Source organism: Paramormyrops kingsleyae, chromosome 4 (genome assembly GCF_048594095.1).
Source record: "Paramormyrops kingsleyae isolate MSU_618 chromosome 4, PKINGS_0.4, whole genome shotgun sequence".
NCBI lineage: Eukaryota > Metazoa > Chordata > Actinopteri > Osteoglossiformes > Mormyridae > Paramormyrops > Paramormyrops kingsleyae.
This window is the reverse complement of record NC_132800.1, coordinates 27,639,091-27,656,164: the sequence shown is the minus strand read 5'-3', so window position 1 is coordinate 27,656,164 and position 17,074 is coordinate 27,639,091. Positions and strand designations below refer to the sequence as shown.

General features: G+C 43.0%; 2 protein-coding genes across 5 annotated transcripts in view; both read left to right on the top strand.

Moving 5' to 3' along the window:
* The first annotated feature begins 181 nt into the window (after positions 1-181).
* On the top strand, positions 182-8,609 carry ndufv2 (NADH:ubiquinone oxidoreductase core subunit V2). The gene is made up of 8 exons (XM_023826285.2): positions 182-344; positions 1,147-1,212; positions 2,060-2,122; positions 2,707-2,823; positions 4,322-4,490; positions 4,851-4,960; positions 6,606-6,682; positions 8,425-8,609. Exons 1-8 carry the CDS (start codon positions 303-305, stop codon positions 8,516-8,518), a joined length of 738 nt encoding a protein of 245 aa, XP_023682053.1. The 5' UTR covers positions 182-302; the 3' UTR covers positions 8,519-8,609.
* Positions 8,610-14,964: 6,355 nt separating this feature from the next.
* ankrd12 (ankyrin repeat domain 12) overlaps positions 14,965-17,074 on the top strand; it is a 33,065-nt gene continuing 30,955 nt past the window's right edge. For 3 of the 4 annotated variants that reach the window (XM_023826282.2, XM_023826281.2, XM_023826279.2), the window contains exon 1: positions 14,966-15,562. The gene's annotated coding sequence lies outside the window, so the exon portion shown is untranslated. Of the gene's footprint in view, positions 15,563-17,074 lie in introns of all 4 variants that reach the window. The other variant, XM_023826280.2, reaches the window with a different exon arrangement.

Below are 17,074 nucleotides of genomic sequence, written 5' to 3'. Positions count from 1 at the left end.
AAAGCCCCAAAAGCAAAATTTTAAGGGGGTTTCAAGATTGGTATTGTGCAACAATAGGGAGATGGGGACCCCCTGAATATTGACGGGTATTTCGCAGACTGCTTCTGCCCCATCGTCGTCTCTGGATTTCTTCAAGGCCAGCCGCCAACATTCGACAGTTCTCTGTGCTCGATTATACGGATCCTGAGACATGACGTACACCAGACTCTCTTAATCGATGCTGGGTCGCTTCAACTCCCTGCTAGCATACAGAACCGGCTAAAGCTAGCTAACTGGCGGCAGGGCAAATCGTTCTGGCAAAAATGTTTCTTTCTTCTGCAGTCCGAGTTGCCGTCTCTCGTACGGTATGTATAAAGATTACCGTTTTGACAGAAATAACTTCTAAATTATTTAAATGTCTGTGATTGCTTTAATGAGGAATGGTGGCCTGTGAAATTCTTAGGAAGGACAAGGGCAAACAGAACGGAAGACACTGCAAAAAAATTAAACTGGGCATGAGTGAAAAAATTGTACGAACATATAAATACAACAAAAATAAAACACGTTCCAGCATATGGAGGCTCATGGTGTAGGTTTTTAGCAGCCAGAACGATTTTTCTTACTGGTTAGTAGTGGCTAAGATGTACTGTGTTCTGCAGGCAAGTCGGCTTTTTCTGACAATGTGTCTGATTACTGAAGGGAAAAGAGAGTATGACTGCGGTATTTGAGTACTATGCTGTAATCCATATGCTGTCACACACACGCACTATGGATAATTTAGAAATGCTACTTTGTTTCTTTGCATGTCTTTGGATAGTGGAAGAATTTATAGTAGACCCACACAACCTGGGAAGAGCATGCAAACTCAGGCCAGGGGGTGTGACAGCATTGTCCTCCCTCCAGCAACCTGAGATTTCACAGTTCAGAATACCTCTTCTGACTTTTGTTTTTCAATTTTACACCAATTTACATGTTGCAGATCTATTGAGTATCACTTTTCTAATGTCATGTATCACACACCTCTTAGTTCTGCATTAATGGTACCAGAGTTATTTGCATTGTGGCAAATGGAGATACATGATACGTTTTCTGCACTGTATCTTGATCACTTCAGTTAATATAAAGCAGCATGCTTACAGTAGATAATAAACTGATCCCTCTTTGCAGGCCAGGCAAATTCGAGGCCTGCATGGGTCAGCCGTCCGCTCAGGAGCTGGGGGAGCTCTCTTTGTGGTGAGTCAGAGTCCTTCGTCAATGTATGTGATATGATCATCAGCACCCTGTAAGCTGAGACTAGTTCAGCCTTCTTTACAAATTCGAAGTTATACAGAGTTCATATTTATTCAGGTAAATATTTGTTAGCTGTTGTCATCTGATGCTAAGCTGTGCTGATTATTTACCATTGTTATGTCTTGTTTAAATAATTTATATACCATACTTGTCTGTACTGATGCTTTGAAATTAAGTATGTAAAGTAAATATTATTCATTTTGAGATTAATTCATATATATATATATATATATATATATATATATATATATATATATATATATGCATATGTTTATATGTATGTATAATTCTGCTCTTATTTTACTTTTTTAATAAAGAACCTAAAGTGAATTTAGATGTGAGTCTTAACCTAAAAGAGATACCGTGATTAAACTAGGCTTGGTATTTTCTCATAGATGTGTTACTCTGTTCAGTTACATACCAAGCGATCATGTATCTGAGGGGAGAAGAATGAAGTAATGCAGTTATAAAATACTGTTAACAAAGGCGCAGTGTCTACTCTAGCTGAAAGAAACAACACACAACTGCATGAAGTTCCAGTCTAGAATCTTGTGTGCGATGCTTTGTCATGCAGAACATTGTCAGATATCTGATCAGAGTCGTAATACATTTCTAAGACATCAATAGTATGATAAGAGAATCGTTGTGTAGATTTATAGCTAAATTTGTTATAAAAAAAAAAAATGGCTAATTCAGATCCTGTTCATATTTCCTGTTCATATTCTGTAAAACATTCATCCGAACCCCACATGACAGAACAGCTGACGTTGAAATTTAATTTATTCTTCAGCACAGGGACACTCCAGAAAACAACCCAGACACCCCCTTTGAATTCACTGAGGAGAATCTCAAGGTATGTTTCTCGCAACACAGAACTATTTTGGTGCCTACCCCGGAGGCTATGGGTGCGAGGCAGGAAAAAACCCAGGATGGGGCACCAATCCATCCCATAGCACACTCACACACCAGTCAGTCACTCACACACCAGTCAGTCACTCACACACCAGTCAGTCACTCACACACCAGTCAGTCACTCACACTCCGGTCGCTCACACTCCGGTCACTCACACTCCGGTCGCTCACACTCCGGTCACTCACACTCCGGTCACTCACACTCCGGTCACTCACACTCCGGTCACTCACACACCGGTCACTCACTCTCCAATTGCATGCTTGTTTTTGGACTGTGGGGGGAAACCGGAGTACCTGGAGGAAACGGGGAGAACATGCAGACTCCACACACATGGAGCCATGGTGGAGACTCCAAGCCTGGAGCTACAAAGTGAAATGCTTATTTTTAAATGCCCAGTGTCTAATCATTCTTGCTGTGGTTCTTGTGGGAACGGAAGCTTTGGATAACTAAGCTGGAGGAAATTTCGATATCTTTGAGATTTCGGCCACAGATACGATCCCAAATGCGCACTCTCACCTCTGCAGAGAATAGACGCCATCGTGAAGATGTACCCAGAAGGACACAAAGCCGCAGCTACGCTCCCTGTGCTAGACTTGGCCCAGAGGCAGCATGGCTGGCTGCCCATCTCTGCCATGAACAAGGTATGCAAAGCGTTTCAAGATGGCAGAGGAGACTTTTCTGAAAGGGTGCATCTCTGCGCAAAAGACTAAGATTGACATTATTGATCCCAGGGGTAAAAAAACATAAATGAAGAAAACAAATGTTACTTGACTTAAAAGCGTACATATGGATTACCAGGTTAGGACACTACCTGTGATTGGAGGTTTGCTGGTCCAAATCCCACAGTTAGCATAGTGATGTCACTGTTAGCCCTTGAGCAAGGCCCTTAACCCCATAGTGATGTCACTGTTAGCCCTTGAGCAAGGCCCTTAACCCCATAGTGATGTCACTGTTAGCCCTTGAGCAAGGCCCTCAACCCCCAATTGCTTCAGTAACTGTCTGACCGTGATAAATGAATTTCAAATAGTTTGGCAAAAATATATATAGTGTGCCCTAATTGTAATGTACCCTTGGATTTGTAATTACGGAGCCTCGCAGTAGAGACCCTGTACTGTGCCTGGCTGCGATGGAGACCTGTTAACATGGAGGCATAACATTTTTAAATCAGATGATGTCTTGCTAGCCTCTTACCACAGACAATCTGTAGTTATTTTTGCTTTTGTAATATTCTGTTTTTCTTTTGTCTCATATATGATTTTTCGTATCAGGCTGGGTGTGTGTGGGAGAGTAATTAAAATTGTTATATGGGTAGTTAAAACTCTTGCACCACCTTTATTTATGGCATGTCGTACTGTTACATTAGAACATACTGAAATTGACAAAAATAAGAATTTCTTCTGTTCTCTGGGAAGTGGCTGCAATGTAGGTTGTTGGATGGCTGGATGTTCGAATCCTACTCTGCTTCCCAAACCTCTGCTCATGGGCAGGCCAGCTATTTCATACGTTCATTGAATTCTATCACTAGCTCAGTTAGCTTGAGTTATTTAACTAATTAAGTTATTTCAGAGCTGTGATTCATATTTTTGTATGTATGTATTTTGTGTGATGCCTTTTATCTGGATCCCAAGTCTGTAATAAAGGTTTGAATGAATGAATGGATAGTAGCCAAACAAGGTAGGATGGTCAAAAATTATGAGGGTGTTGGACAGTGGTTGCAAATACTGGGGTGATGTAGGAGAGGTTTAGAAATGGCTGGATTATGGCTAAGAAAGTTGACGTCCTTTGAGAGAATGGGGCCTTGTTTTCAGTTAAAGGGTGTTATTGGCAATGGAAGCGGTTTCTGTCTGCTGCTGGAAACGTCCCCCTTCCACCCAGCACACGGATAACAGGCATTTGCTCAGTCTTTCTTACTTTGCTGGGGGACATTGGAGCATTAATTCACAGAAATGGCCCAGTGATGGCAGAGACATTTCTTCTTTCCCCACTTATCTGTCATTTTTGCATCAACTAATCCTTCCCAGAGGCACTATACTGGAAATCCACAGTTGTTGTAACTGGTAAATTTTCAGTGAAAACCTTATGAGATGTTAAAAGGCTATTTTATGACCTAACTGAGTGCTGCCTGACGACCCCTTGTAGGTTGCTGAGCTGCTTGGGGTCCCTCCCATGCGAGTGTACGAGGTCGCCACCTTCTACACCATGTATCAGCGCAAGCCTGTGGGGAAGTATCACATCCAGATCTGCACCACAACACCTTGCATGTTGTGCAACTCGGACAGCATCCTCGAAGCCATCCAGAACAAGCTTGGTAAGCGAGCGATGGCTGTCCGTGCTCCACGCTGAACTTCCTTAAGAGATGGGTAGCATTAAAATGGGCAATTCCCTGCAAGTTAGTGTGCAAAGCTAAAAACATATGTTTTTTTGAGCTTCAAGTAACTGTCACATTATTCTTTCTCTCTGTACAAGGCACATTTATAATAAAATCTGTCCCTAGTCCGTGTTTGTTTTAAAATGTTTTTTTTTTTTTAAAGCTTATTTCAGTTTTTAAGTGTTATCTCTGTAGTAATGTAATGAATGTTTGATTACGTTTGTTTTCGTGAAGAATTTGAGCTACTGGTTCCTGTGATGGATATGAGGGGTTCATATGTTTCACATGCTTCTTCTCCAGGCATTAAAGTTGGGGAAACCACACCAGATAAGATGTTCACACTGATAGAGGTAGAATGTCTTGGTGCTTGTGTCAACGCTCCAATGGTCCAGATCAATGACAACTACTATGTAAGTATTGTTCCAGGACACTTTTTTTTTTCCTGGTGGGGTGGGGGTGGGGCCAGTCAGGTTGGGGAGCATGCACTGGTGCAGGATGTTGCTGTGGCCACATGACAAAACATCTCAGGATCTGCATGGGGTTGCAACCGGAATCCTCCAGAAATGCCCATCTATCTGCCACAGCCAGGTGTTATGTGGGTGTCCCCTCAGCCTGGCCCAGTCGCTCCGGTCCTCAGCAATTAGGAACCTGCGAGCCGGATCACCCTCAGTGAAATGCGCCACATGGCCGTAGTGCCATAAATTATTCTTCTTCACAATGCGGGTAATGCGCCTCATTCGGGACTCCTCTAGCAACCGCTAGTTCAACACAAAGTCAACCTACCGGTGCCCAAGGATCCTCCGAAGAGACACACCACCAAAGGAGTCCAGTCTTCGTTTCAGCTCACTGGACAGTGTCCATGTCTCACAGCCATACAGCAAAATAGGGAGCACCAGGACTCTAAAGAATTGGACCTTTGTCGTCTTACAAACATATCAGGGGCACCACATACCCCTTACCAGTGACCTCATGGACCCCCTTGCTGTCCCATTCCTACTGACTTCATAGGAAGAGTCACCTGACACATGAACGTCAGTGCTGAGGTAAGTGAACCTCTGGACGAGGTCGACATTCACTGAGCAGACATACTGCTGATGGCTGTGCCCAAGAGGTCATTAAAGGCCTGGATCTTGGTTTTTATCCATGACACTCACAAACCCAGACACTCGGACTCCTTGCTAAGTATCCCGAGAGCCCCGATCAGAGCCACTATTGTTGCTGCAAAGATCACAGCATCATCGGCAAAGTCAAGATCGGTGAATCTTTCTTCACTAACAGATTACACTCTGCCCAACACCCAGTCCATGCAAGTATTGAACAGAGTAAGAGCAAGAACAAACCCTTAATGAACCCCAGAATCAACTGGGAAGAACGCAGAGGTTCTCCCTCCACTCTGCACAGCACTCACAGTACCAGTGCACAGGCCGACCATGACATCGAGTAACTTCGGGGGAATCCCACGAAGTCTCAGGATGTCCCACAGGGCAACTTAATCAGGCAGATCAGTCAAATGCTTTATGACAATTGACAGAGGCTGCAAAGAAACTTTGCCTATATTAGCATTTGCGCTTGATGAGAACCGTCAGTGCCAGGGTGTGGTGAATGATAAATTTCTTAGGCATAAAACCAGACTGTTCCAATCACCAATAGGCAAGTAAGTAATTGCAGATCCTGTTAAGGATGACCCTAGCAAGGACCTTACCCGGCACTGAAAGCAGTGTTATTCCCCTGTAGTTGCCACAATCCAGGTGATCACCCTTACCACCAGCCTGGAGAAGTTCACTCCAGATACCACAGATCCCTGCGGCCTTCCCTTCCCCCAGCGGGTTCACTACCCGTGCAATCTCCGTGAGACTGGGTGGTTCACATCTAATTGGAAGAACTGTGGACCCATTTTTTTGTCTAAATACTGTCATTGAGACATTTACATTTCAATCTTCAACTGGTATGATGTATAGGTGATACTGGATAGATGATGCTTTAGTGACACTTGGATTTTGAAGCAGCCATGCAAATATATGTCAGTGATTGCTTGAGGCCTTTACTTTCTTTCAGGAGGACCTCAAACCCCAGGACATCGAGCAGATCATTGATGAGTTGAAAGCTGGAAGAGTCCCACCACCAGGCCCAAGGTACGTCAGTTGAGACCTTGATCTTTTTTTGACTTAAATAATAAAGAAAATGTACTTTTAAAAGCTACATATATCACATTCTTTAAAGTTGCTTGACATGCAGCAATTTGCATAATTTATATTTGTGTATTTTAAAGGTGCTATAGAATGCAATCAGTATTTTTAAATTTTCTCTGGCGTCTATGCAAAAGATATGTGAATTTCATTGGGTTGTAAAAATGGTTTTACAGGCCTATTTCTAACCATATTATTTGGCCCTAGAATGAAACAGGCAATTTTTCCTTTTTTGGTGGGCTCATTAAAATGTTCTGCTCTGATTGGCTGGCTTACAGTGAGACACTGCGATGATAGAACCAACATCTGTACAGTCATGTGCCTCTTAACATCAGACAGGCTCATAACGACAAAGGGCTGCTGCTGGAAGAGGTGTTGATGTGGCCAACAGGTTAGCCATCCTGTGGTCTGTGTGGATCCCTGTGCCCCAATGCAGTGACGGGGACACCATGCTGTAAAAATGATGCCGTCCTTCAGATGAAACGTAAAACTGAGGTCCTGACTTTCCAAGGTCATAAAAGATCCCTGGGCGTCTTTCGAAAGAGTAGGGGTGACGCTGATGTCCTGGCTAAAATTGCCCACTGTGGCCCTAACAAATCTGGCCTCCTATTTCCCCACAGGGACAATATAGGATTGATTATTATTATTATTATTATTGTTATTATTATTATTAATCATCCCTTATATCTAACTGGTGAATTCTCCCCTGCCCCTCCTTCACCTTGGCTACTGTGTGGTGAGTGTACTGGTGCAGAATGGCTGTCGCGTCATCTAGCCAGGTGCTACATGGTGGTGGAGATTGAAGTGGCTCCCATTGGTTCTATAAAGCGCTTTGGGTGTCTTGAAAAGCACTATATAAATGTAACATTCATTCATTTTTTGAGACGGTACTTTGTTGCACAGTTCAAATATGAAGCTGAACACTACTAATGAGAATATAGGACAGATCAGGACCAGTTAATTTTCTAAATGTGCACCTTAATGGATATTTTATTTTGATTTACTTTTAATTATTTAAAAAAAAATATTAGTAGGTTGCAGCAGTATGGACAGAGAATTTTTATTTAATAAAGACAATCATACTTTGTTCAGTAAACCACTGTTTAATAAAGAAAAAAGACGTAATTTATTTTTTTTCTTTTACCCCTGCTGTACTTAAAATGTACCAAACCGTCAATTCAAAACTGACTTACCGAAGTATTATTTTTGCGTACTGTTACACCCAAATATATAATGTTTTTTTTCTTTGTCTGGTGCACACACCCCCTCTAGAAAATAAATCTATGCTGCAGATTGTATAGGCTGATTGGCCAGGAAAGTGGGCTGGTGTCTGTTAGGTTGGGGGTGCAGTTCGGACTGTCACATAATGGCCCAGGACTTTTGAATTGGCCTGTTTTACCACCTTCATTTACATATGCAGGATTTATATCTGAATGGGAATAAGAGTTTGAGATTCAGGGTATGTAAGTTCTATGTACCAAACTCTCCGTATTCAACACAGGTTTTCATTCTGTGGCACCTTTAACAATACAAAATCAGGCTAAATTTTAGAAGTTTTGGATATGCCCCCTTTTTCTTGCATCTTCTAGTTAAAAAAAAAATCAAAGTTACATATTTAGTGCTTAGTTCTAAGGTGAGTTAATGTTATGTTACTCATCAGTATAACTGTACTTTTTTTCCTTTTTAAGGGGTGGTCGTTTTTCTTGTGAACCAGCTGGAGGCCTGACCTCTCTAACTGAACCCCCCCCTGGCCCTGGATTTGGAGTGAGAGCTGATCTGTAATTGTTAAGAACTGTTCCCCCTATTAACTTAAATGATGTTCTCAGGAGCAGAAATCAAATGGTGTGTAAATAAATTCTCTTCAGTTAATTCAGCTAATTGTTCATCTGTGTGTTTTCAGTGTTCAGTCACTGATATCTTGTTATGTCTTATACATTGTGACTTGTACTGAAGTAACTATCTGCAATTCAGACCTTGGTGACAAAATGAACAGCATCCAGACCACAAAAATAAATGTTCTGAAGAGTTGTTTTACCAAAAGAATACTATTTACTATTCACTGTAAATGTATTTTGCAGTAGGCTGTAGATTGCTTTTATCCCGACAGTAACTGGTTTCTAAATTATTTGCCGCATTCTTCTAAATCCATCACATTCCAAAAGAATGCTTGAATTCTCCAGCCAAATAAGTTCCTTATTTGCTGACAATTCAAGTGGTAACACAGTATGGCATATTGTGACACTAGTATCCATTGCAAAAATATGGAATGGAACTCGAACGCCTCTTAACTCGACCAACTCAGACATTGAACGGGTCTGTCAAATTTTTTTCGTACCTCAATCAAAATCTTGCAACTCCACCATTTCTGCTAAAACTTGAATGGACCGAGGCATGTTCAACTCTACCAATGCGGACCTTGAACTGGTTGGTCAAGAGAAATCTAAGCACAACTCTACCTAAAACTCAGAATATGACAAAACAAAACAGATCTGCTAAAACTTGTACGGATCGAGACGTGTCTCTGATGGGCTGACACTGTCTCTCGATGTCTGCAGGCTCTGGAACCACATCTACTGAATCGAAGTACAGTACTACCTTTAGGCAGCACCAGTGATGCTAGATTTTCCTGTAGGGCAGCTGAAAACACAGCAGATGCTTCAGTATGGCCCTGCGGCATTCTAGTCCAGGTTTACTTTCCCCATTGAAGGTGAATGCAAACCAAATACCAATACTGAAAAAAAGCATTTGTTAACTGCTACCGAAAAGCACCGGAAATAATCAGGTATTGAAGCAAAAATGGTACTGGAGTTAGGCACCACTGGAGCTCGAGCATAATGGCCTCATTTACAGCGTGCAGATCCTGGACTGGTCTCTGGGTTTTCCTTCCACCCATTTTTACTGGGAATATTAGAGTGTTGCAAGGAGAGTTAGCCCATGCATCTAACATTTGTTTTATGACTGGCTCAGTTACTTCCTCTGCATCAGGTTGGCGTGGATGTCTCAGCCTTTGGGGCCTATACTGGCTCTTCGGAGTGACCCACAGTGGGGTGACATTATAGTCCCACATCATACTCGTTTAGTCCACAAATGATCTCCTCAGCCTGGCCTCCTCATCTCCCTTGCCTCATCCTGTGCCTGGGCCTCCTCTCCTCCTGCCTCACCTACTGCCTAGCTTTCTCACACCTCCCTCACCCACTGCCTAGCTTTCTCATGCCTGCCTCATCCTCGCCCTCTCATACTTGCCTCATCCTCTGCCTCGCTTTCTCACACCTGTCTCATCCTCTGCCTCGCATTCTCACACCTGCCTCATCCTCTGCCTAGCTTCCTCTCACCTGCCAGTTCATCCTCAGCCTGGCCTCCTCTCCCCTTGCCTCTTCATCTCCCTTGTCTCATCCTGTGCCTGGGCCTCCTCTCCCCCTGCCTCATCTACCTGGGCCTCCTCTCCCCTGCCTTAGTCGCTGCCCATGTGACCTCCTCTTCCCCTGCCACAGCCTCTTGGGTCTTGGAACTGGGACAGCTGAGCCATAAGCTTCTCCTCATCTTGTTCCTTCTCCCTTCCCTTCTGGGCCCTCTGTTCTTTTTCAGGTCTTTTCTGAATGCCGCATGTGGTGCAGGACCTCTGTTAGCCATGCTCCTATCCCACACAGGTGCTCTGAGTCTTGTTCCTGGTGTCTGGTTGCAGCCTGTCCTCCAGCAGCCACACAAGTCGTTGCTCCCAGGGAGATTCTTAATCTTGGTGTGCTGGAGGTTCCATCCCACTGTAGCTGGTGTATACTGTCATCAATCGCTTGGTGTAGTGCTAGCAGGATTCACCAGGTTCCCGTTTAATCTGGCTCTCCTTGAACCAATCCATGTGTGGGGTATTTCTCTGAAATTCTCTCATTGATCTCCTGTGGCTCTGCTTGGTATTGGCTGTCTGATGCAGCCGAGTAAGGTGACGTTGAGTCAAAGTCCCCATTAATGTCAAAATAGCTGAGCTTCAGGGTTTTATTATAAAGCTGGTCTAATTCTGCTGCAGTGGGTTTGCATTGAAGGACCAGTCTCTGAAGGGCTGCTTCCTAGCAAGGCCTGTTCTGTCTTGGATCTGGCAGGTCACTTGCAACGTCATACAACTGTTTCATCTTCCAGGGCTGGGTGACCAGAACACTGGCTCCCCCTTGTGGATTAAGACATTCCAACGCAGGGGTGAGTACTTCTGCAGACTCTTCCTGTAGTCGGTCATCGACCGCAGCTCTGTGTCCTCATGGAGGAAGAGTTGGAATCAGGTGCTGGATGGTCACTCTCCTCGTCATCAGTATACCACAGTGGGGACCTGCTGAATTTTAATATTCTCAAACTTCCTACTTTTTGCCCCTGACCCTTCATGTATTTCCATACCTTGACAGAAAGGATCACAACACTGCCATCCATACCTTCCTTTCACTATCTTTACTGGAATCTCCCACCCCTCTTCATTCTCCGTCTCTGGTTTCTTTCTATTGCCTTATGAACACTTTTCAGCTCTGTGCTTTGCCTCATTCTCACTCAGTCTGAACATAGCCCAGTTCGTTTTGTTTTAACCACTGCCACCCTTTGGCCCTGAGCAACCGGGCTGATTCTGCTTCTCTAATTTCTCATGCAGCTGGCTTATCTGATTCGGGCTGAAGCTGCCGTTTCTAGGGAACCACACTCTTCCAACTTGGACAATTCTGACACTGCATCCTTGTCATATTTTTTCCTCCATTATAATTGCAGGACTTTGCAGCACCTGTTTTCTTACTTTTGAATGAAGTCGACTCATTCGCCCAGTCGAACAGATTCCAAATCCACACAAAAAGACGCCAAACCTGCATGATTCAATAGTATGACTATATATGTATTCTAGGGCTGTTGCTAATGACTGTTTTTCTATTGATTAATCTGTCAACTATTTTACTGATCATTTAATCTAAATGATTAATTTTCCTCCATTTAAGTTCAGTTTATTTTGACAACAACAAATTGTGTGTCATTGCAGGGCTTTAGATAATGGACACCGGCTTTTCGACAGTATACTGCATTACTTACGCCCATAATATAGTAACCAGATTAGCAGTACACCTAAAATATTAATGAGAGGTGTATTGTGATGCCCATTAGTTAGTAATCTGTATAAATTCGGCGTATCCTTGTACTTCATAAATTTGGTTAGTGGAGCGCACCACGAGACTGTTTTGTTATACCATGGAAGCGATAAGCACTGAAGTCGCAGTGAAGAAAGGGACAACTCGGTTTAAAGTCCGACACGTTTTTTGGTAAATATAGTTTATTTTCTTTTCAGTTCACGATTTTTTTTTTTTTTTTTAATTTAGTGGCTTTTCATTTGTTTTAGTTTACGATAATAATACTCACCCCAACAACCCCAATGCGCACAAACATACACATACTCCAGCACCACTAATCAATGTAGAATAAGCCCAGATTCTAGCCTAAACATTTTCTCAAACACTAATTCAATGGAAATTCTAACATAGCAGGCAGACAAGCTTATGCCTTTAATGATTCTATTTAGAAGCTACAAGGACAAAATAAATTAAAAAGCTCTCCATACTAATGGTCATTTAATAAACATGAATAGATAACACTTATGGTGGTTTTGCCTATTCTAGTGCCTGTGTGTTTTCTCCCCAGGTGCTCATGCGTAGTGCTGCTATGGTTTGCCATTATTACTCGTGCATAATGTTGTGTAATAATTTGAACTACGCCCATAATTACGTAGTGATATTGAAGAAAAAATTAGAATTAGAAATCAAAAAGGTAATTTCATTAAAATAATTTTTAAATAATGTTCCAATTTCAAATATTGATGTTGATGCATTTTAAGTGTTGACGTCATCGACTAATCGCAGCAGCAGTACTCATGAATCTTATTTAATGGTATCAACAGGATCGCAAGACGTTAACCCATGTTTTCAGTAGAGGGCTCTAACCCAATATTCTTTTGAGGAATTTGAACCCCCAGAATTTTCTGGGCAGTGACCCTCGATATTCTTGCCACTGACAGGGGAACTCAAACCCTCCTTTAACTGTGGTACACAACACAATTTTGCTTCTAATTTAATTTTTACCCTTTAGTATCTAAGTTGTTAGGCAATGGAATCTCCAAGTATGGGTGTGAACTTCCACAAAACATGGTCATATATCATTTGTCACATATATTACTATGTGAGCATACTGAGCCTTTGGTTCAATTTTTCCAAAAGGACTCTGATAAAAACATTAAAACATAGATTCACAATAGTCTGTCCAAGTAACCCTGCTATGCTTTAAAGTTATTCATGAATCAATCTGGTAAACATTTTCTCTAGTAATTTTAGGATAACATTATCATTACATTTACATTCTTATTCTCTTCACTAAAACTAGCCTTCTGGTTCCCTTAAATTTGTGGGAATCGCTTACAGTGTGACAAGACTGGGGACAGGGATCTCCACAGAGGCTTCCTGTGGACTTTGATTATGTTGTCCTGAGGTTCATCTCTTGGTCCAAAGACCAACCGCATGATGGCATGGAGTCCTGACCTTATCCAGCAGCTTAGTGATCCCGAACGAGGCCCCAAATGGTCACAGAAATTTCAGCCAGAGAACTGGTTGTTATATGGAGAGAATATTTTTAAACTACAGTAATTCAGCTCTGCATACCATCTCTCTCCCCACACTGTTTGAACATGGCGCACACACACATCAACAAGTGTTGTGGCAGTGATCACAGATGAACAATTGATCAAGGGCAATCAGGATGAGTTAGATTACGGCATAATTCAGAGATACTATTATCTAGAACTTTGCAGCACATTCTATCTCGAGTTGTTGCAGCTGGACCTAACTTTGTGGTACTCCCTGTCTTACTATGTCAAGGTTGGGAAAGATAGGGGAACAGAGGACAGTTTCATCTTAGTGTGCAAGTAGGGTTATATATCACAACAGCATACCTTTAGCACACCCTAGTATGGGTGCAAGCACAAACAACTGATGAAAGTAATTTTTGGCTCAGATACCCTTAGCATACAGCAATGGTATGACATCAGGGTCTATGCGTTTAGCTGTGTTAACTAACATTCTGTTTTCTTGTAGTGCATCCTATGATCTCTTCCCCAGGTAAACGACACACACACACCTGGCCATCCACATGATATAACAGAAAATGTGACTCATCCAACCTGGCCACCTTCTTCCAGTTCTCTATGGTCTGGTTCTGATGCTCATGTGCCAATTGCAGGTGCTTTTGGCAGTGGACAGGGGTCAACATGGGCACTCTGACTGGCCTGCGTCTACGCAGCCCCATACGCAGTAAGCTGTGATGCTCTGTCTGTTTTGACACCATTATATCATAGCGAGCATTAACTTTTTCAGCAATTTGTGCTACAGTAGCTCTCCTGTGGGATCGGACCAGACGGGCTAGCCTTCAGTCCCCACAAGCTTCAGTGATCCTTGGGTGCCCATGACCTTATCGCCAGTTCACCGGTTGGCCTTCCTTGGACCACTTTTGATAGGTACTGACCATTGCATACTGGGCGCACCCCACAAGACCTGCCATTTTGAATATGCTCTGACCCAGTCATCTAGCCATAACAGTTTGACCCTTGTCAGAGTCGCTCAGATCTGTATTCTTGCCCGTTTTCCCTGTTTCCAACACATCACATTCAAGAACTTACTGTTCACGTGTCTAATATATAATGACACTCTTGTGGTGCAATTGTAACAAGATAATCAATATTATTCACTTGACCAGTAAGGGGTTTTAAGGTATTGGCTGATTGCTATATGTAGCCACAGAAGATATTCTAAACACATGTTTTCCTCCATTTGAACTGGTAAGCATGCAAAGAACACCACCACTGTCAGACGGGTCACTTGCAGCATCTGATGCAGACAGTAATCATTCTAATCAAGATCACAGCTCCAACTGTGTTGGTCATACATACTTTCTTTCAAGCACCGGTCACCAAACATCCTGGTCATTTCAGATCATTACCTCCATCCAGTTCCTATTTTGTATATGATCGTCACCCTTCCCCCATACTGATTTCATCCTGTGACTCACACTTGTACAACAAAACACTTACTGCTGCGCATGCGCACTACCCCATACATCGTAAATATCACTGCGCCATCACAGATAAACGTGAACGCAAACATAAAATTCGTAAGTACCAGTTACATCAACTAGCAAATGTCGAAAATAACTTTCCCTTTATATAGAAAAATTAAATTTAATTAAAAATACTGTCACCTAGGCAGCATTTCCTTTCGCGACATGTTCGAGAACCTTCCAGTTGCTACAAAGGAGAAAGCGGAAAGAATGACGTCAAAAGCCTAGCTTCACCTCACCCTCTCTCGTGCGACTTTCTAGTGCAGTGATTTGGACGCTTTAGGAGCGTAACGCATATCTCAACATGCGATTTCCCTCAGACACGTCGCATTACATACACATAATATATGTATTTTCTCTTTTTCTGTACAGTACCGTCCCGTCGAGCAGGAGGCGGGTACGGTCCATACGCGAGCACAGCCAATGAATGCAGCCTTCCTAGGGCCGGATGAGGCCTTGGGTGAGGGGGCCATGTGACTGCGCTTCCACCAATGAGAGCGATGCTCGCGTGCTTCGCTAGGCTTTTCCCGTAGATACGGCTGACGAAAGGGGAATGTTTTCAAACCAGCGACAGGCTGGACGTGGACCCGAGATAGCTCGTTTTTACATTTAAATGTTTAATATTTGAGATACATATGTATGGTTTCGATATCGTGACTTCCGCGTTGTATGAAATTGTCCGAATGAATAAACGAAGACCTGGAAGGCGCTGCTGAGGTAAGCTTCGTGTTTCTTTCCACTGTCCTCCCATATCGATAAAAAAAAAAACAGCCGAGGCTCGGTGGCTGTTCGCAGCCTGACGACCGTGCTCCTCTGCGGCGGGCTTCCCGAAGCTTCGCGGCCGCCTGTTCGCTTCAGACGCCAATATTTCATAGCTGATATACCGATAACAGTGAAGCGGCTGCAAGAAATCTCTAAGCGAGGGCAGAGATGGCTGAGCCGAGGCTCTGACAGTCGAAAGGGGAGCGGGTCAGGAATGGTCGTGCGGTGCCCAACCGCCGCGCAGCGCCAAGCACTGCCTCTCCGGTTTGCGGACTATTGTCTCGACGTTTCGCTCGACATTGGGCAGCCTTCGTCTGCCAGCAGACCTTTGTTTCGTACGCGCTCAGCAATAGTCATTTGGTGCATGAGTCGTAGCGGAAATTCTCGGCTTTTCAGTCACCTCAGTGAGGACGCTGCCTTTGGGAGATGGTGGTTATTTTGCATCGCGCACGGCTCCGTTCAGCAGAAAGGGCTGCTCCCGGGTGAGCACGCTGGGGGCGTGTTGCCGTGCGGCTTCACCCAAACAGCGCCGTCCTCGGCTTCGCCCGAACCCCGTCCTCGGTGTCGCCATCCTTTTGTTCGCGAATACGCCGAGGCGCTGCTACGCTCCCGGTAACGTTGTCGGCCGTGTATGCCGAAAACCACCCCCTGAAATGCTGCATCGGCTCCCTGTAACCCGAGTTTAAAATATAAAAAGAGGCATGAAGTGTTTGCACAAAGCACCCTTCGGCGCGCTGTCATTACCTCCCCTTATCCGCCCAGACTGGGGGACTTTAAACACTCGGCTTTAACGGGGATTTTTTTTTTCATTTCCAACGTATTTCACATTCATTTAAAAATGTATTATTACCGTCTAGTTGCAAAGAATACTTCGCTGGTATTAGCCCAGTAAGCGTGCGATATTTGACAACTGCAAGTTTACCTTTACCTGTAATACGATGACAGAATAATTTTTAATTGTAATATTATTAATTAAATGTAAAAAAAAAAAATCCGTGGATTATAACGTCATCTGTAGCATTTAAAATAATGAATTAAGTTTTAGATGAAACACTGTGGATATGCATTAAGAAAAAGGAAGGCCCCGTATTTTATTTCCTTTATTTTTCACTTTTAAAATATTACCTGAATACCCTCAGACCTGGGTTATTACACAATGGGATTGTGTGTGTGTGTGTGTGTGTGTGTGTGTGTGTGTGTGTGTATATATATAATTTATATTTTATATAAATAAAAATGTGTGTTTGTCACAATATCTGAATATTGTAGATGTTAAATTTGTTCCTATGTTTATTGACAGACAGGGTTTGGTTTAGCTGGCAAACCTTTGCCCATTTCAAAACAATTTGTCTTTAGTTACAATGAGACACAGTTCCCAAAATGGTTGATAAACTATCTTTATTAGGTGTGATACACTTAAATTAAAATACATATATATATATATATATATATATATTTATTTCTCAG